Source organism: Zosterops lateralis (genome assembly GCF_965231275.1).
Source record: "Zosterops lateralis genome assembly, chromosome: 1".
NCBI lineage: Eukaryota > Metazoa > Chordata > Aves > Passeriformes > Zosteropidae > Zosterops > Zosterops lateralis.
Genome location: NC_139762.1, coordinates 110,330,391 through 110,350,986, shown reverse-complemented (window position 1 = coordinate 110,350,986; position 20,596 = coordinate 110,330,391). Strand labels below are relative to the sequence as shown.

The following is a 20,596-nucleotide window of genomic DNA, read 5'->3' as shown; positions in this document are numbered from 1 at the left end:
GCTGGGCCCAGACTTGTAAGCTGCTGTTGTGAGAGAGCCTCTCCCCTTCCGCTCTGCCCTCCCCATCCTGCTGGGAACCAACGTACTCCCTTTGGACCCTTTCAAGCTGCCCACACCAGACTCTCCTTCACAACCACCCCTGCACTCATCCCAGCAGAACCTGCAAACTGCCCCACATCCCTACACCAGCTTGGCTCTGAACACACTGGTGTTGCCATACATGAATTGAGGAGGGAGAATCCGGAGCCAGACTCGATTTTAGCACCCACCTATTTATGCTGAATTTTCTGTTTAAGTCTTCTGATAGCAGAAGTTTTGAAATGTGAAGGGACTGAAGGAATACCATGTCAAGATAATGCCACTGCCAGTGTCAGTCTTCATACACTGCCTCAAAGAAGTTACAAGGAAGTTACAAGAGATTGCCATTGGCCATCTGTCTCTCCATTACTGAGCTCGCCACCAAGAAGTCTTCTTACATTTAGTACATAAGTGGCTCCAAAAATCAAAGATGGCAGTAGTAGGCTTGTAGTTTGGCTACTCAAAAGTAGCCTTTTGAAGATTTATCTAAATTTATCAAATAAAATAAGTAATCAGCCACAGGACAGTCAGTGTCATTTGAGTCATTTGTGTTGAATACAGGTGTCAGAATTATGCTAGATAAGTATTCCACTGTTACTACTTTCCAAGTCTCTTTAATCCCTGCTTGAGGAAGTGATCAAATTTACAAAGATATTAAGCTATGCAATGATGTAAAAAAGTAACTAACTCTGTATCACTCACTTGAAAAAGCTTCAACTTTCTCCCTGATCCAGAAAACCCATCCAAAAGCATCCAAGAGTAGAGACACCCAAGACTCTCTGACAGTACTGACTGTATTTTCCTCCTCCTTCATCTCCCCAATATACTGTACTAGTACAGCAAGAGATATCAGCAAATATTTTTTAACAGTTTAATCAACATCAGTTACTTAAAATAAATGCAACACACTTAAAAATAGCTATGAACAATGCAACTGCAGCCTGTCAACCTCCCGGAAGAATGGCAGTGGATTAAGCCAAGAGCCCACCCTTGCAGGAGATGCTATGCTGTCAAACAAGACTCTTCTCACCACAATCCAGTACAGCCACAATTTGCTACATATCAGTGAAAACATATGGTAGGCAGCAGAAATGACCACACTGCTCAAGTTAAGCATCCTACAAGTTTAACGCTGACAGCGGAAGCTCCAAAGAAATGCCACAGCATAATCAAGGTGGAAAATGTGTCTATTCAAATGGAAGATGCATTTATTTTTTCATGTCTACTAATCACACAAAGTCAAAATTCTGTGACAGTCTCTCCAATTTGCATCATGACATTTTGCTCAAGAGGCCATCAGTCAGCTTTTGCCAATACATTAATTCTCAGTTTTTCTTACAACTTGAAAAAGAGACCCCATCAAGAGCACCAGTTTTGTGGAAAACATTACTTTGGTTATTTCTGAAACCCATGGTAGTTATTCCAGAATATGCTCAGAACACTAGACTAGTAGACCTAGTAGACTAGTGACCCTCAAATATTCCCATGTTTTGGATGCAATTAATAACAAAAAGTATTAGTGACTTCTACTCCTTCTATATTGAAGGCTTATAAAAGAAAACTTACTACTCTTTGATCTAGTTACTTATAGATAAGGTAACTGGAGAAGAAAGTTAAGACACTTGTATCTGGTTGCATATCAAATTTTCAAAGAAATCCATCCACACTTCCTTCCAGTTTCCCAGAAGCCTGAAAAGAGCTCCTAAAAGTACTTTTAAGGTTCATCCCCCTCTCTACCATTCCTCACAGTTCTGCTTTACCATCACACCAGCAATAAATCCAGAGTTAGGTAAACAGTGTAATGATAGAAGTATTTTTCATGCTGACCAGTGTTCTTGCCAAATCCATGCTACACACCCTGCATTGTTGTGATCACTTTTTAATACACTGCATTTGACTTCAGTAGAAGACTATGGAAGATTTCACCCAAACATCTTGTAAACTGATACAGACCCATCCTCAGAATTACTGTACCAACATGAACACCTGTTTTCAAGAGCAAACCAAATTCATAGCACCTGATCTCATGGAGGGACATCCACTATCATTCACAAGGCCTCTGCTGAACAGAGTAACTCATAAGCAATCCTGTGCATGTATATATAAGGAAACTGTGATACAGTAGAAACCAAAAATTATAGTAGGATTTTTGGGTGTATCAAATAGTCATGACTAAGCCACAGCAATTGTGCAATAAAGCATAGCATATCTTTTATTTGTATGCTTGAGAAGCTAATATTGGCATGACTGATAAACAACAGCACAATTACAACAGCCACATTAACCTCAGTTTTGTGGCCAGGTGGTGCAAATTAGCCCTCAAACCCATCAGTCTTGAAAGCATAACTACCCTGTGACAAAGAACAACCTCTCCAGGTTTGGGGATGCTTTTTAAAGACTGCTTTTCTCCATTTGACTTAGTGATAGAGGATTACAAAGCTATAAAGAACAAAACTTCAATCACGAATGGCAGAGAAAACACAGACCTTTGAAATGACAGTAATACTCCATTCTCTGACAGAGAAATATTAGGTGCAAAAAATGAATTAAGGTAGTAAAGTAGACTCCATGACTTACCTTACCTTGCTGTCTCAAAGGTTCATTTAGAGGAGTATCCCCAGCATGGGAACCTTTAAGAAGCCTTGACATGGTAGGATTAGTATTATTTTTTAAGATAAAAACCAGTTAAATGCAACTGGTTGCTGTCATGGACTGGTAGAAAAGAGCTTCCCTTAGATAACCTCCCTTTATAAACCTCACTGTGGGTGTGGCTAAATGACTAGCTCCACCTTCCATCCTATTTAGAAACCCTAAAGAAAGAAAACAAAAAGAAAAAAAACAAAAAGAAAAAAACAAAACAAAACAAAAAAAAGAGAAAAATGAAAACAAACAAACAAACAAAAAAAAAGAAAAAGAAAAAAAAAGAAAACAACAAAAACCAAAAAGAAACCTTCTCTGAAGCAATATAATAATTTTATCAACTACTCATGTGCTGATTTGGTGTTGTTTGTTTTTTTGAGTAGGAAACTAGTTTACAGTTTCACAAGCCGATGGGGGAAATGTAGACATAATTAAATTTGTCTCCCATGTTTTCAGTTCCTGCAACATGATCTGCAAACATCCTATGGGTGAACTTGCTCAGTTGTTTGCTTTTTAAAAGCAGTGTTGTAACAACCTGAGGGAAGTCTATCAGCTTTGAGTGTTTATTGGTATTAGAGATACATTATATTGAAAAGCAGCGTATCTATGAACTTGCAGCAATTTCCAATTGCATCACCTCAAGACGAGCCTCCACCACCAGTGGAGGCTCTTGTTTTCATCACCTACAGAATGAAGATGATGCAACATCAAAGCCCTTTGCATGACTCATTAAATCACACACATGCCTTCACTAGGGAGGGACCACCAATAAAAATTAGAATCTGTTCTTTTGTTCTCTAAGTACTCTATATATTAAAATCCCTCAACTTTCTTTCCTCTCAAGGTCTAATTCAAGAGGATGAGGCAATGGATTAGGATGTTGCCACTTGGGTGATATTGCCTGCAGAGTTTTATATTGCCTTGGTGTGTAATACAAATGCATCTAGGTGGCTGCAGTCTCGTCTCTTAATATTTTGTACTATCTCAACTGGTAGTTTTTTGTATTCAAGGGCACAAGTATGAGGAACTAGAAACATAGGGCTTAAATTTGGGGTTTATTTTTCACTGAATAGTTGAGGTTATGCTGGCACTCCTGAAGGAGACTGGGTGTGAAATAAGAGTTCTTGAGGTGTTTGGCAGAAGTTCAACTATGTTTCTATCATCTGGGTTTACTTTCAAGGGAGCGATTAGGAAATTATATTCTTGTTAACAAGATCTGTGCAAGTAATGACTATTATACCCAACATTTCCTGTATTTAACTGAAGTGATTGTTCCATCTTGATACAAAGAGCAGAGGTATTTTCTTGAGAATTAGTGACTTGCTCCAAATCCTTAAAGAGTATTACAAGAAGAAGGTTCATCCCTTTTCACAGTACCAGGCCATTTATTTCCAAAAATGCTGACTAGTCTTTAAATATATATATATACACACATATATATCTCTATGTGGAATTTTACTTCAATATTAGACAGTCCCAGATGTCAGATGAAGGAAGAAAGCCACCTTTATTGCAAAAAGAAATGTTGCATAATTAACTACAGCATTCACTTTTCACTGCTTTTGTACTTCTGCAGGCAGGATAAAGCATCTTTGACTTTAAAATCCATATTTAAAGGACAGAGATACCTATGTCTTTTGCTGTGGCTGGAAGTCTGTAATCTCATGTTCTACAGTATGTGAATAAAAAAAAAAAATCTGCAGCATTCTCCAAAGCTAATAAAACAGTTTCACTCCTTAGAGAAAGTCTGATGATTCTGAGAAAATTATAATTTTCTGAGGAAATTATAAGTTCACAGATTAAACACAGCATGCAAGAGAAAAGAAAGCAGTTCACTTGAAATGCAGAGTCATGAGAAACTGAGACAAACTCATTTTGCTTCCTATCTGTGAGGTTCTCTAACAGAGATTCTCACTCTGGGCCAGCTTCTTCTCTTTCCACTTCAGCAATGACTGACTAAACAGTCAGTTCTGACATTCTTGGCTGAGTTATCACTTCTTTTGAATTGATGTTCCCAGACAAAATGGGGAAATCCACAGGTGTGGGTGAAAGAAGGAAGAATATCACAGGAGATGAGCAAGACAGAAATCGGCATAGGAATACTAGCATGTTGTGCTCAGTGCAGTTCACACTCTATAGATGCACCTCCACATTGGAACCATGCTCTGTTTAGAAATAAGCACTGGGAAGATACCAGAGATGATGCTTTAATTTCCAAAGGACTTGCTGTTTCAGCTGGTAGTGCCTATACCCCAGTACTGAAACATGAAACAGTGTAATGGGGTATAGTCTCATCTGTAGCAGCAAGCAAATAAAATAAATAGATAAAATACCCAGTGCCTAGGATTCATTCCTAAAAATTACCATGCACAGGAAAAAAAAAAAAAAAAGTCTAAAGCCTTGTTTTCTGAGTATGACCAACAGCTCTTACAAAGACTATGGCCCATCTGCCCTCCCTGCCAGAACACTTTATTACTGCCCTAATGGCAAACACAGCATTATGCAGCTGTAGGTGTAATCCCACTTTTTGCCATTACAACCAGAAGAAATTGCTAAAACTTAGTTGACCAGATCATATTTTAGCAGCCAAAAGCAGGAGAGGTGAGTATACACCTGTAAGCAAGGGGCTGGTAGATTGTTCTTTACTGGGGAGGCATTTCAGCAGTACCTGTACTGATAATGTCACCTGCTGTTGCCAGCTGCTTCCAAGCATGCAAAGGCCAGCCTTAAAAACACATTTGCTTTCCTGAGCAAGAGCAGTTACAAGACCTCCTCTAAATCTGCCTGTACTTAGCAAGAAGCAATGTTTTAAAGTAAAGAATGTTGACATTTCGTATTCAGGGGAAAACTTACAACTGAGTTTTAGTCCTGATTTGTTTCATAGTCCCCTCCCTCTTCATGGTACTCCTGGATCAAAAGCTCTTGTTTTAATAAAGCAGCATGTTCAACCTCTGAACGCAGGGGCTGCTTCTCATTCCTCTTGGTCAAATATAGCACTTTCTAGCTCTGCTGCACAGCTGGGCTAAGGCTGAACTGTGGTACCCCTTTCCTACTGAACCCAGGGCCAGGCTTGGAAACAAGAGAGAACCACCAAGGCTCTGCCTGGTAAAAGGTGGGGTTCAGGTGCACAGCAGCCAGAGTGGGGAGTCCCTGTGGCACAATCAGTCAGTGTGTTCACTGTTGATCCAAGACCACCCAGGGATGGGGGCTTGGAACTAGGTAACCTTTAATAGTGCTTTCCACCCCAAACCATTCTATGATCTCTTCTATGTTACTATGAAAAATAGGGGATTCTTTTAGGCAAAGGCCAGAGAAAGTTAAAAAGCAATCTGACAAAATAGAATTACTGCCAGTTTTGTGGTGAAGTCAGGATGCAGCTCAGAGGAAGAGACACATCACAGATAAAGAATGTGAAAAATCTTTTAAGATCATCTTGTACAATGAGAAATAAAGGGGCATTCCACAGGAGCAGCATGAGAGCAGCAGTGTGTGGATGCAAGGCTCTTTCCAGGCACAAAACCAACTACCCTGAAGTGGCTGAAAGCCCAGATCTTTTGTTTTCTTAATGAAGTTTTTTGTCATCATCTGGAATTATTTAATCTGCACTTCAAAGGTCTTCTGAGAGACAGCCTACCTAGAGCTGCTGTTCAAAACTTCACCAAATACAGTTTTCCTGTGACATTCCCCAGACTGGTTCCAGCTGCACCTTACAACCCCTTCAGCTACAGAAATGTGTATTTCTGGAAAATTTCTGGGGCTTGCTAATGAGACATAAAGATGTTCACAACCAATTGCCAATACCTGGTCTCTTTTACCTCTAAATTTCCTGCTTTCTGTTGATAATATCTTCCATTATTATGATTGATGCCAAAATTCATGAGGGAATTAAAGGGTTAATGGAGTTGAAAGGAGTAGCACTGACTACAAAACGTTACTGCAATTAATAATGTCTGAAAGCTTGAGCTGCAAGAAAAGATGCAAAAGCTAGCAGAAAAGAACTAAATTAACAGCTTTAAGTGTTAGTCTGTTTATGTTGCACACTTCATTTGTGTCAGTGGCTTTAAATACCCAATTGTTTGGCAATCATTTAGCTCTGCTATAGCAGACCTGCAGACTAACCTGTTGAAGTAGAAGAGAGCTGCATGAGTGGGATAGCCTACCCTGTCTACTTACAACTGCAGGGAAACCCCAAAGCACACAATACTGGGGAGCATCAAATGCCAAGCAAACTATTTGCTCTGTTGGTGCAGTCTGGTAGTTGGAATTTAAGCAGTGATAAGTGATAAGGCAGGAGCTCTCTGCTGCCTCTGTGATTAGCTTAATTACAAACAGAAGTCCCCTGTTCTCCTTGTGTATGGGTCTATTAATACTAACTATGTGCTCATGCCATCTGCCAAGGAGCCATTTCCAACTTCACAAAACACGGCAGACAATACTTGCAGGTGCTTGGAAACCTGTTTATTTGGCCATTAAATCCACAAGATTTAAACACTGCTGAACAATATTTGCATTTGCAAGTACTCCTGCAAGACAGCATCTTCTGAACTAATATCAGACAGGAAGAATTCTGGACTCTGATGGAAATCAAGAGAGGTATTCATCTATTGCTTCCATGTTGCCTCTCAGTCTGTATTTTTTGTGTCTGGCTTGCAAATATTCTTGGATTCAGAAGAGGAAGGGATGTCACATTCCCAGCAGAGATGAGTCATGAGATCCAAGGTTAGTTTCAAGCGCCATATTGCAAAGAAGCTTCAAGAATGTTTCTACTTAGTCTGAATATAGTAAAGCCAAACAAAACACATTGTTTTCCTTTGATAAAATGTAATACACTTTACTTACAGAGTCATTCAAACTCTCTGAAGAGATTGGCACTAGTCTGTATTCAACCCAGGATGAATTGAGGCATAAAATGGTTACCCAACCAAAGCCTATTTTAAAAAACTCCTCCATAAGGAGCAGTCTGAGAAGATATTCGGCCATTTCACATTACATGTTGTACAAAGTAACCATGCAGAGAGATGAGAGACACATTTGTCCAGTGGACAATGATTCTATCAAGATTTACTAGATTAAAACAACCTAGTTGTTTTAGCTTATAGCTGATAGACCTGTGTTCTTACATCCTTCTCAGCTGTCACATTTATGCAGGATTTGTATTTTCTGACAACTCGATATATTTATGTGGTTTGGCATTGGTAATTAGACCAAGCTGAAAGTTTTTCATTTATGTTTATGGTAGATTATCCAGTGTTAGGACCCTACTAATTTTATCATTTAAGGAAAAGAGTAAACTCAAGTAAATGGTATATTCAATATCTGAAATTGCCCTGCTGAAGAAATGCTACTGGCTTCTTCCCAGAAGGGAAAAGTAACATGGTGAGCCATTCTCAGAAGAGACCAGGTTAAAGATTAAACTCCTAAGAGAGCCACGCCTGAACTTTAAATAGGACAAAATTGACATCTGAGGCTTTTAAAGGCTCAGGGGAATGAAGCTGGTTGACTGTAAAACTCTTCAGCACAAGAGACAAGAGTTTCTGGGTCTGAGGAGGCATTCAACCAAAACCTTGAGACTCTCCCCCCAAATTCTGGCATGTTTTCATCTTCTCTACTACATACCCTCCTCCTCTTCACTACCATTGGGCATCTTTTTGGACCACTGTGAAGAACTGTCCCCTCTTTAGGGCAGCAGTTGCTGATCATATTTGAGCATACTTGCCCCTCCTAAAGCTGTTCTCTGGCTAGAGGGGCTCTGTTAGCAGGATTGCTCTCCTTCGGTCCTTTTAAAACTTTTTGATCATGGCCATAATATAAATAGCACAGGGCAGCCCTGCTGCTGGCTGCTGACACTGGGCACTGCTCCCAGAACAGGTCTGAGCCTTAATCCTGCCTGTCCTGCGACTGCGCACTGGGGCACAGCTCCAGCTCATCAGGGACAAACACAACGTAAAAAACTGTTCTGAGATCCAATTAAACAATAATAATATGATAAACACTTCCCCTGACAACTTTCCTAGAACATTCTTGGTTTTGGGATCCTTTCCCTGCAGTTAAAGTTTTGCATTCTCCTCTCCCTCTCTGAACCCTGCTGCCAGCACCCTTTCCTGACATCTGACTTTCCCAAAGGCAGAAGACAAGTCACTGCTTCTTCCTTACAGTCAGTGAAGTGTCTTTTCAAATCCCTTGAAAACAACACCTTGCCTGAGACTTTTTCCCCATCTTTCCTGCAGGCAGACTAAACACCAGTTTCTCTTGCTTTCCTGAGAGCACCCACTGCTCTACCAGAGTTCAGTCTTCAGGTTCACTGCTCCTAGAGACAGACTAATAGTGGAGGCTGTCAGCAGGGAGGATCTGCAGGATCCATGTGGCAAAAGCTGTACAGGGGATTGCCCACATCCCCTCACCTTTACATCAGTGACAAATCAAGCCGCACTGAAACAGCAAGGATTTTACATTAGCAGTTGTAGCTTTGCTCAGAGGAGCTGGGCCAAAACACTAACTTTTATATATACACACAAGTACCTGTACTTGCAGTAAAATAAATAGTACACATAAAGGTGCTGAAAGGCTCAGGATCTCACTTAAACTTCATCCAACACTACTATGTGTGCCATCATGACAGAGTTGTTTTTTGGGCCCTCAGTGACTCAGAGTAATGCTGTCAACATGCTCCCACTGGGACTCTCTGTAACTAAGCTGCAGTTCACCCTCCCATGCTTCATGCCAACATCTGCCCAGCCCAACTCGGTCTGACACAACCACTTGCAATTTTTAACATGATATAGTATCTCCAGAGCTGCCCCAGGGAAAAATGCATTCCACTCACCTAATTGCATTAGTCTAATGTTTCTCCCTCTTTTGGAATTAAGCTATTTAAAAAATAAAACTTGACTGTATTAAGGTTTCAATGTTGCAAGGCTTAAGGGAAACCGGATAAGGTTAAAAGCGATCCTAAGGTAAATTCTAATTATATGTGTCAGCCAAAGTTTTAGTAATTTTGAAAGCCCCCAAATTTGTTTTTCAATTATTAAGCATCCCTGTTTGGATAGGATGGAGTTCTTTTTCTTCTCAGTAGCTGTTACTGTGCTCTGTGTTTTGGATTTAGTATGAGAATAATGTTGATAACACACTGATGTGTTAGCTGTTCCTAAGAAGTGCTTACCCTAAGCCAAGGACTTTTCAGTGTCTCTTACTCTGCAAGTGAGGAGCCATGCAAGAGTCCAGGAGGGTGCACAGTGAGGACAGCATATTTAATATTAGTGGTATGTTATTATTACTATATTTTGTTCCAAACCTTGAATCGTTCTTAGCCAATAAGGCTTACTTTTTCTTTCCAACCCACTGCGGAGGCGGGGAGTGAGCTGCTGCATGGTACTTAATTGCCCACTGGGGTTAAACCACAACAATAAATTATTGTGGTTATCCATTTGGGAGGGTGGGTGTGGTGTGGTGGAAGGGATATAATTTGTTTTTTAACTCCTCCTATTGTCTCACTGGCGTTTGGAAGAATGTTCAAAAATAATACAGAAATCTGGCCAAATAGCCAGATGACAAATAGCTGAGAATATTTGGACTTGTAAGAGCTGAAAGAAACCTGATTTGAGAGTTCTGTCATCAGAGAGAGGTCTTAAGTTTAGAATATCAGAATAAAACTAAGAGAGGACATCACAAAAAAAATCATAAAGCTGAAATAACTATCCCAGCCCAAGACTACCAGTCAGCACCATCAATGCATAGGTTATTTCCAATGCACTTGAGACAGATTTTATGTCCTCCCAAGTGAGTGAGACCTGCTGCCCTTGTGGACAAGAAGCTTCTCCTGCCTGAGAAGCAATAGTGATGGCACAAGAGACCCTTTTGCTTCTTAGAGGAAGGGGCATGCTATAGGAGGACTTAAACTTCAAGAATCACAGAATCACAAAATTGCAGGAGGGGCATGGCTGGAAGGGCACCACAGTGGCCATCTGGTCCAATCCCCCTGCTCAAGCAGGGCCATCCTAAAGCACACCACACAGGATTTCATCCAGACAGTTCTGGAGTCAGTCTCTTCAGTGAGGGAGACACCACAACCTGTCTGGGCAACCTGTTCCAGTGCACAATCACTGCACAGTAAAGAAGTTCTTTCTCATGTTCAGGTGGAACTTCCTGTGCATCAATTTCTGCCCATTGCCTCTTGTCCTATTGCTTGGTACCACGAAGAAAAGCCTGGCTTCACCCTCTTGGTACTCTTCCATCAGATACTAATAGACATTGATGACGTCTCCTCTCAGTCATCTCTTCTCAAGGCTGAACAGGCCAGCTCCCTCAGCCTCATAAGAGAGATGCTCCAGCCCCTTAATCATCTTCATAGCCCTCTGCTGGACCAACTCCAGGAACTCCAGGTACCCAAACAGGTACCTGGTAAGTGGCCAAATGCCGAAAGTTTTAAATAAGCAGAAGATACCACCAAACGATAAAGCCTGACCACCAGGCATTCTGATACAGCCTGACAGGACAATTGACCAAGTTATACCATCCTCCCTCCCATGGCACATGTCACAAAATGAGATCATAGAAAAATATCCCTACTTTGCTCTCTTCAAAATATCTCTATAAGGCATATGTCTTGAAGTATCTCCATGGTGTGTCCCACACACACCTAGACTGCAAGACATTGACTGCTCCACCTGCTGCTGTCCCTGACCTTTTCTCTTCTTAATATGCTGATCTTTTCTCCTTAGGAAACTGAAGTAGCTCATGGATTTTGTAGGCTAAGTTTGAGGCAGACTGAAGGAAACCATACTCACCTTCAGGATAAGTCAAATTCATCAGTTGCTGATCATTTCTGAAGCCCATGGTTGAATCTAAATAGATTTTATAGAATCTCAGTCAAATTTCCCTACTAGGGGCAGTATGGAACTTCACTATTGCAGCAGTACCATAAATCTTGAGTGTTTTTGGAAAGATGTAAGTTTACCTTCACCCACAGGATAAGGCAGTAGGTGAGTTAAGGGGTCAAAACCTTCCTGTCCTCGACTTTGGGGATGATTTTCACTGTAAGGGTTCCACTAACAAGAAGCCATTCAATTGCAGCAGTGGTTGCTGACAAACCCTGTGTGAGACAAAGACAATTTGTGCTCTTTGTATTTTCTCACTCATTGGGTAAAGGCCCACCCTGCACATCCAGTTGTGTGAGTAAAGACATAAACAAGGATTAAAGCAGGGGTCCCTGTACCTCAGAGAAAAGACACAGAGTAAGTGTGTGTACGCCAAGCATTTGGAGAGCATTCAGCTCCTGACCTGGGCATCCTGACATGACAGTGTGTACAGCTGCACATACAGCTGCTGAATAACAAATACCTCTACATGCCCTTGAGATGATACTTCCAAATACTTAGCTCTTCACTGAAGCAGTCAGAATCCTGACTAGATTCACGCTGCAATAGTGTTCCTGTAGAAGTCTTTACATGGTTCATTTGACTTTCAAAAGAGATTGTCTTTTGAAGAGCAAGTGCAACTTACCAAAACAACCTTTGAGCTGCACGAGGCTTTGTTTGAAATACTATTCTGCTATTCCACTTCTCAAATGTCATCGCAATCTCAGTGTTTATCTTCTCTTAAAACATAGCAGAATTGTCACAGTATTTCTTGTAAAAAGTTTTCACCTTCTTTACAGCTTTAGATTTCTTGCTACATTAAGTTATAAGCTACGAGTTATTGGCCTCAATTCATTTGCTACACAGTTTGGGGGCACAGATAAAAAGCAACTATTCAAAAAGCAGCTATTCCCTTCGGAAGCAAGTACAAAAAGGACTATAACTCACCACAGAAAGCAGCAGAGGGTTGTTCATTTTAATAATCAGAAGAAGCTCTTTAAATGGAAAACTGGTAGTAATTGGGGAGGGGGAGCTTGTTTTTTTGCACAACCCCATTCACTTGTGCCACTACTGCCTGGGAAGCTTGTAGCTTCAGGTAATGTTTATATCTGCCCATAGTGCCGTATCCTTCCTGGCAGGAGCTGTCACCCCTGGTCAGTGCATGCAGCATGCTGAATCATCAGGCTTTGAAGTGCTTTCCCAGGAGTGGGATTTATTTATCACAAAGCTTTCCTACCATGCAGGATACTGAAGGAAAGCTCCGTTACCAGAAGCTGGTTTGGATGCTCGCAGCTCAGCAGGTTCATGCAAACTGGTTACGTATTGAAGGATTTTAAATTCACGAACGCAGCGCACCACAGAGCCAGCCAACAACTCTTCTGCTTCCCAACTATGCACAGCAACAAAACAAACACGCGAACACGTTTCTCGGTCCCTAAGCCCGCTGAATACCAATTACTCTCTAAGTGATGCAACTCAGCAGAACACTCCCGGGATTTTTCCGCCTTCGCTGCCACAGGATAGCGGGCTCGGTTGGGTCAGGAGATTGTTCTAGCACCGTCACAGCGCTGCTTTGCACTTCCTGATTTTAAGAGCAAGGAGCTTTAAGTTCTTCTCTCCTTTCCCAAAGTACTTTCGGCCCCACAGGCAGAGAGTGAATCAGAGCTCCGGCCATCACCACCCTCCGCCCCCGAGCTGCCCAGGGGTGAAGGGATCCCGCCCGGCCGCTCCCGGTGCCAGCGTGGCACAGCCCCGGCCCCCGCCTCCTCACCTGCTCCTGTCCCCGCCGGCAGCAGCCACCTCCTTTCCTTTCCTTTCCTTTCCTTTCTCCCGCCCGCCCCGCTGACAGCCCGGCTTTGTCCGCCCGCCCCCCCGCCCCGCCCTGTGCGGGAGGTGCCGCGGGAGCCGCTCCGGGCACACGGCGGGGCCCGGGATGTGCCCTCCCTGCTGACAGCGCCCGTCCCCATGGCTTCCACCCCCGGGGCATCGACTGCACCCACCCGCGCCTGCATCCAGTTACTGTTATTATTATTGTTGTTGTTGTTTGTTTTATTTACTTATTATTTCTAGATTATACTTCTCTTCTCTTCTCTTCTCTTCTCTTCTCTTCTCTTCTCTTCTCTTCTCTTCTCTTCTCTTCTCTTCTCTTCTCTTCTCTTCTCTTCTCTTCTCTTCTCTTCTCTTCTCTTCTCTTCTCTTCTCTTCTCTTCTCTTCTCTTCTCTTCTCTTCTCTCCTCTCCCTCTCCCTCTCCCTCTCCCTCTCCCTCTCCCTCTCCCTCTCCCTCTCCCTCTCCCTCTCCCTCTCCCTCTCCCTCTCCTCTTCGTGCAGGGTTAAGCTGCGCGTCCCGCCGGTTCCCAGGGGAGCCCAGCCCAGCCCTCTGCATCCCCCGCGGCTTCCTCCCAGCCTCCGGTGCTGGGGAGCCCGTCGGGCGGCGCTGGGGCTGGGGAGCCTCTCCAGCATCGCCCCTCTCGGCCGGCTGAGTGCCCAGGGCCGGTTCTGCAAAAGGAGATGCTGATTTCCACAGGCTCCCCAAAATCACTCCCTGCGGCAAAAGCGTCCCACCTGCTCTCGAAAATTGAGCTAGCCAGGGAAGCTGTCAGGCCTATCTTTAGTTCCTTGCTCCACAGATGGACTGTTAGTCATGTCCTGCCCACATGGAGTCTAGTGGTTTGTGCTGTTAAGCTCTGTGTCATGTAGCCATAAAAGCTGCGGGGAGGTGATCTCTGTGTAGGATGTTTTTCCCTATTTTTGTAAGGGTAGCTATCAATTAAGGCTTGGGAAAAAAAAAGAAATATCGTGCAGAGTCTTCCTGCCCTTGTAATGACACCTGGTATTTCCCCCAGGAGTTATGTTAGGGCACATCATTTACATGAAGACAAAATTTAAAGTGGGGGGGAAAGTCCCTCCCAAGCCGAGCTGTTCTGTGATTATGCATGTCAGAGGAAACTGTGCCACTCCCCTCTGAACAGCTCTGTGTGAAGGAGCAGGACTGAGAGTCAGCTTCTTCTCCAATGTTTATGGGACCTGTCCTGCTGCATAGTTTAAGGGACCCCATGTCCCTAGGGGTACAGAGACCCCATGCAGAACAGGTACAGCAGCTCTGCTGTCCCAATTAACTGACAGAAAGAGCATCCTGGAAATGCCATGAGGGATACCCATGGAGTCTCCAACCCTTCCCATTGCTGGAAAAAGAGACCACCCCCTTCTTTAGGAGCAGTTAAGGGCTGAAGTTGAGGTGCAGAGGTGTTCATCACCACAGAGTTGGCTTGGACCCTCTGCTCTGAAGGCTGCAGAGTAGGGCTCATGGCAGCTAAATCTTTCATGGCAGAGGAGCAGTGACAGTGCCATGCTGATGATCAGATGATGCTACACCTATGAAGCTGGGCCTGAGGCCAAGTACACTCATGAGGTCATAGATATCCCTTGAGGAGAAGAGGGGAATCCCGAGTACAAGTGCTCTCAAGTAATGCAGAGTGGTTAGCAGCTTAAAACCTAAACACAAACCAAAGGAATTTTCTGGCTTTTTTTTTTTTTAATTAAATCTAAAAACACCTGAATTTTGTCCTAACCCTATTGCTTTGTGACAAAAAATCCTATTTCTGTGCCCACAGAACAATTAGAGGATTTTAGTGCATCTGCAGACAGTGTTTAACTGCGTTTAACTGTGTTTAACTGCGTTTGAAGATCAAAAGATATGCTATTTTTGTATGGTCTTCTCTGGGACTCCTCACAGTGGTGTTTGAGGCCCTGGTGGATGATTTTGCTATCAGCACGTGCCTAAGGAGTTGTAATCCTCATTGTGCAGAAGGGAGGCTGCAGAGCCGAGAGACACAGTCCAGCTAAAAATCACCTCACCTATGAGCACATCCAGTCTAAATGCCCACGAGGAGATCTGCTGACTCAGGGGACCTGTGGTCTGGAGATTTGGCTGCAGGTCAGTGCTGACTGGTCCCTCTCTCCTACTTGAGGCTCCTAGCATCATAGGTGAGATGAGGTATTTGGTCTCAGCTATGGCCAGGTGCTTCCACATCCATCATCACCAGACCGTGTGGGCAGTGTGGCTCACCCTGCACACCTGGGATTTCCTAAGCCAAAACAGCCTGGTCTGATGGATATCATCTCTCACAGCCTTCGGTTATTGAATGCCCAGAAACAGAACTTTTAAATATAGAGAGGCTCATTATGAGGCCCACGTAAGGTCTGGGGATTTATCAGTCCCAGAACATGGAGGCTGTTGTCTGGGTAGACATCCTGACATGTGTTTCCTTCCCTCAGACACTTCCCATGTTTCTGTTTTATACCAACACCAGCATGAGCACAAGAACCACTGCTGCAGAAATAGTCATTTGCTGCTGTAGTCCCTTCACAGTCAATTTTGTTTCCCTTTGCAGAGAGGTGTTAGGATCACACACATTTCCTAGCATCACAGACATCCTGGATGAGGCTCTATGTTTGTGGCCAGTTTGGTTTTGTGCCATGTTCCACCAATGGTGCTGGAAGTAGCAGCTGGTGCTGGAGTGGGCTGACAAAGTGCCTTTACCTACCAAAACAGTTCTAAAAATGAACATTGTCGTATCTCTAAACTGGATGTTTCCTGGCAATCTCTTAACAAAACCTGCTTTGCAGAAAGTGAAAAAACAGAAGGTGATCCCAAGTTGACAAAGGAAAGAACAAAGCAACAAACATGAGTCCTAGCTTTGCTTCAAATACAGCAAGTGAAGCACCTACAGGTACAACTGTGACCTGGTCAGAGCCTCAGGGAAGTGGATCCATCTTCAACTGCACTCTGCTCCCAGGAAGAAATGATGACTTTCAGTTTTTTAAGAGTTCTTTACACGTGATCTCTAATCGCTAATTGAAGAGATGCAGTTAGGTTACAAGACATAACTTCAGTCGAATTTATTACCAAAGGCTTTTTCTCGAATTCCTTTGACCCTGCAACCTCCTTGATGTCAGCCTAGAACAGGGTCATGGCTGAGGAGGGAATATGGCTCTTCCACTTTCATTCTTCATAGCTGTAATTAATTCCTTGCATCACCTTCATTAGTGAGTGCAGTTAAAGGAGGAATAAAAGGGACATCCGTCTCTCTTATGCAGAACTGATTTAGATGCTCTTCTGCCAGCATTTGGATCTGACCCAATACATAAACCTGGAGTACAAGCCAAGTGTGTGGTTGAGTCTTCTAGCAAGGATATACACTAAAACATCCATGTAAATACATCTAACTGAATACAAAACTTAGCATTCTCACTTGCAGGTGCTTCTCTGTTTCTTTATTTACTATTTCATTATTCCTGGATGGTGACTTCTTTTTCTTTACAGTATCCCAATGTATGTCAGATATTTCCAATTAAAAGAAATTGATAGAGTTGAAATTACCATATCCTACACATAGCAGCAGCCTTTGTTTACAGAATATATAGAAAACAAATTTGTCTCAGGATAAGTAATAGCACTTCCTAAAAGTCACAATTAGCCTATATTGTTGTTTTGTAGAATCTGTTGAAGAAAGTGGGTTTTTTCCCTCATGCAAAATTTCCACTCTACCTGAATAAAACCTTTTCAGACTTTTTTTTTTCTCCCTCTTCTCCCCTGAGCAACTGTCCTCCAAAACCACATTTCCCACAAAATATTGCATTTGGCCAAGCCTTACCATTTGGTATCCAGAAGCATCTGAGAAAAATCCCCATGAAACCATCATCTCTTACTATTGCTCATTTCCTCATTTGTTTCCTTGGGATGTTTATTTAATTTTGGCCTTCTAACCCAAGTGTCCCCAGTATGGTAGGAAGCACTGAGCAGCCCACAGGTGGTGACTCTGCCCAGCACCCATGAAGGTTAATCAGAAACCAAAAAAATGAGGTAAAATGCTTCACCTGGGGTGCATCATCATGCTGCAAGTGTGCAGGTCTGCACACACACACACCTGTGTGTGCCACAGGGCACAGCACATTGAAGGCCATGGGGTCTCAATTGTACACAGTGCCTCTGCTACCTCTCTTTCAGTAGCCACAGTGAGCAGAGTACAGGGAAGGAAGGGGAAGGAATGGGATTTGTGTTGTGTTGACAAGGTAATCTGATAAATACGTTTCATGGTACTTCTACAGAAGGTCATTTCTCTGCCAAAGCCTTCAAGAAACAAATGCATTAGTGGGCTATTAAATAGTTTGGTTGGATACACACAGCCTATTTTACATGGTGTGTGTGGAACAGGAGAGATATATCAGCTGTCACTCGTAATATTTTATAGAAATTGTTGGGGGTTAAGTCTGAAAAGTCTCACCCGAGGTCGTCACCTTCTGCATTCTGTTCTCAAAGGCAGGCTCAAATAGAGCAATTCTCAGCTCATACAGGATATGATCATTTGCTTCTGTTGCCATCCAAAGCCATTATTTCCAGTAGGCAAAAGCAAGACTTTCTGCACAGTCCTGTCCTCACTCATCTTGCTTGCATTGGGGAAGGGCAGCATTAAGTGGCAATTGTCTCAGTCCAGTTCCAGAATTAAAAATGAGGTTTTTAGCTGCATCTACATATCTGCCCACTCTACCAGCATCCCTGGAGAGCAATTCCTCTTCTCTAACCTCTCTGTGGCCCTGATATCCCCTCTCACTAGAATGAATGAATGAGTTTTAAGAGTGCATTTAATTTAAGGGGTTAGGACCCCTTTATGAGGTCAGACCCAAGTACAGCCTTTTAAAATGGTTTTCTCCAGGGAGGGAGTTTTTCAAACTCTGAAATAGTCAGATAGTGGTGATAAATGTTTGTATTAATTTCAAGGAAATTGGCAACATTTGGAAAAAAAAAAAGGATGTTACACTCAAGTTCTTTACAAGCACTTATGCAATAGTATCTATTAAGGTCCTTTTCAGGGAAGCCCCTAAGTATGCAACACTTATCAGGCTGTTTTTCTGACTAGGATGCTTTCTTGTATGTATGCCAAACTCCTAATTTCCAAAAGAGTGCACAAATCCTTCTTAGCCAGTCTCTTCTGATTCACCTTCAACCCTAAAGTTTCAGGATCTGAGATTGTCTTTCATTAGATGGAAGAAGTTTTTTATCAGTGAGAGCCTGGCTAATCAAGTTGCTGAAATCGTGATGTTAAATCTCTCCAGGTCTGTGAAGTGTGTAAGATTTTAGCAAGGCTAGGGACTGCTTTCCTGATGCCAGGAGGATTTCTGGATTGGATTATTGTTACATAAGTTGGGAAAGAAGCATGCCCCTCAAGATTCATCTAATACTTGTCATCAGCAACAGAGAAAAATTAGCCAGCAGTTATAGTGGACTGGCAGGAGGTTGTTGTTCAGAAGGTGGTTATAGTGTAAAAAGGAGCCCCACTGTGCATGGGGACAGTCCTCAGCTGCTAGGACCTACCAGATGATAATCAGGGGGAAATAGGTTGAGAATGTGAAAAGCAGTGAGGCTGAAGATCTTCTTTCCTTGGCAACTTCACCTACCCAGAGATGGGATCATAGTGGTGTCTGTGGGACAGAAGCAGACAGATGAGCAGACACTGTCTGTGACACTCAGCAGAGGAGACAGATAGTACCTGACTGAGTGTGAAGCTGGTCCCTGTACCCCTACAGCACCGTGGGAAGTTCTGTTCCTGAATAGTCTCAGGGAAAGAAGCAAAAGTCTGACAGATCATTCTATGAGTCTATGATTCTGTGGAAATGGTTGCTAATGGCAATGTGCCATTATACAAGGTCTCCTCACCCTCTACAGGTGGCTCCCAAACTGTGCAGAATTCAGGAAATCTTCTGTTTTGAAGGGCCAGAATTACCGTGATTACGACGGGAAGAAATTCTGCTCCCTGAGGGAATAATTAGGCAGCTGAGTTGAAACTCAGGTGTTGAACCGCACTTTCCCTTTACAGTGGTTTTCTTTTGGAACTTGGAGGGTAATTTCTCTTTGAAAACATTGTGCACATCTCACTGTAACAGATGCTGGAGGGAGCCATGTTTTTCTTTCTGTTACTGTCAGGAGAGGAAGCAGTGAAATGAGGGGTAAAGTGAGAAACCATCTCATCTGAAAAAACCCAATTTTTTTTTTTTTTTTTCTTCCTGTAAACCTGAGGTCACTTTGGGCAATCACAGAGGCAAGATGCACTGCCATAACCAAATACAAAGCTTAGTGGCACTTCCTTAGTGGCATGGGTTAAAAGAATTTAGTTTATGGCATCTGACACTGGGTTTTTCCTAAAAAAGGAAGCATGAGTAATCAGAAATCTCCTGTTTTAGTATTACCATAGAAACAGCCATGCAAGAAGTAAATGAACTGTGTGTATGGAGCTGGATCAGGTCTTATTGAATCTGTAGGAATAAAACTAACAATGGTGGAAGAGTTCAGGGGACTGAATATCCCAGTCAGCAGAGCATTGAAAGCCCCTAACATTGTTCACGCTGCCACCATGTGTTTCTTTGTTCTCTATGAAATTAATTCTGTGCACTCTCCGTGTGCACACATTTGGCTGGCTCATAGTAGTGACTAACAGTCAGAGAACAAAAACGAACACATGTTTTCCCTGTCAGGCTGTAGATTTCCTATGAGCGGGTCACAAATTATTTTGCCGTATAAAATAGGAGATTTTGTTAAATATTACTTTTCGAAAAGGTATATCCAAAGTAGTAACTGTTAATATATTACAGTGGCTAATAGGAAAACTAATGATGAGTGACTCAACCTTTTCCCACAGGACTGAACAATTTACATAAGCAATGTCTACCTCCACAAGTCACTTTCTCTCCCACAAAGACAGTAAAATTTAAAGTTAAATGTCATGTGAGAGAAACACTCCTAAAAGGAAATAAGGGAAAATTAACAGACTCATGAGCAAATACTGTCATTGTTGGACTTGAAAAGCTCCCTGGTTGAACTTACATAAATATATATATATATATATATTTGTGCCATCCTAACAGCACAAGAAAGAAGTGAACTAGAGGTCTGTATCATGACTGCTGATCAGAATTACAGCTTCAGAGTTTCATTGAAAATCAAGGCATGCTGTTTCTATAGAATAGAAAC

At 42.6% G+C, this 20,596-nt stretch overlaps 1 protein-coding gene across 2 annotated transcripts in view; it reads right to left on the bottom strand.

Annotated features, from left to right (window-relative positions):
• MAPRE2 (microtubule associated protein RP/EB family member 2) overlaps positions 1 to 13,382 on the bottom strand; it is a 99,572-nt gene extending 86,190 nt beyond the window's left edge. The window contains exon 1 of one of the 2 annotated variants that reach the window (XM_083868071.1): positions 13,342 to 13,382. Coding sequence is in view for 1 of the 2 variants with exons in the window: in XM_083868068.1 (XP_083724194.1) it covers positions 2,656 to 2,727 (72 nt within the window). In the remaining variant the exon portion in view is untranslated. Of the gene's footprint in view, positions 1 to 2,655; positions 3,085 to 13,341 lie in introns of those variants that run through there. The other variant, XM_083868068.1, reaches the window with a different exon arrangement.
• Between the last annotated feature and the right edge of the window lie 7,214 nt (positions 13,383 to 20,596).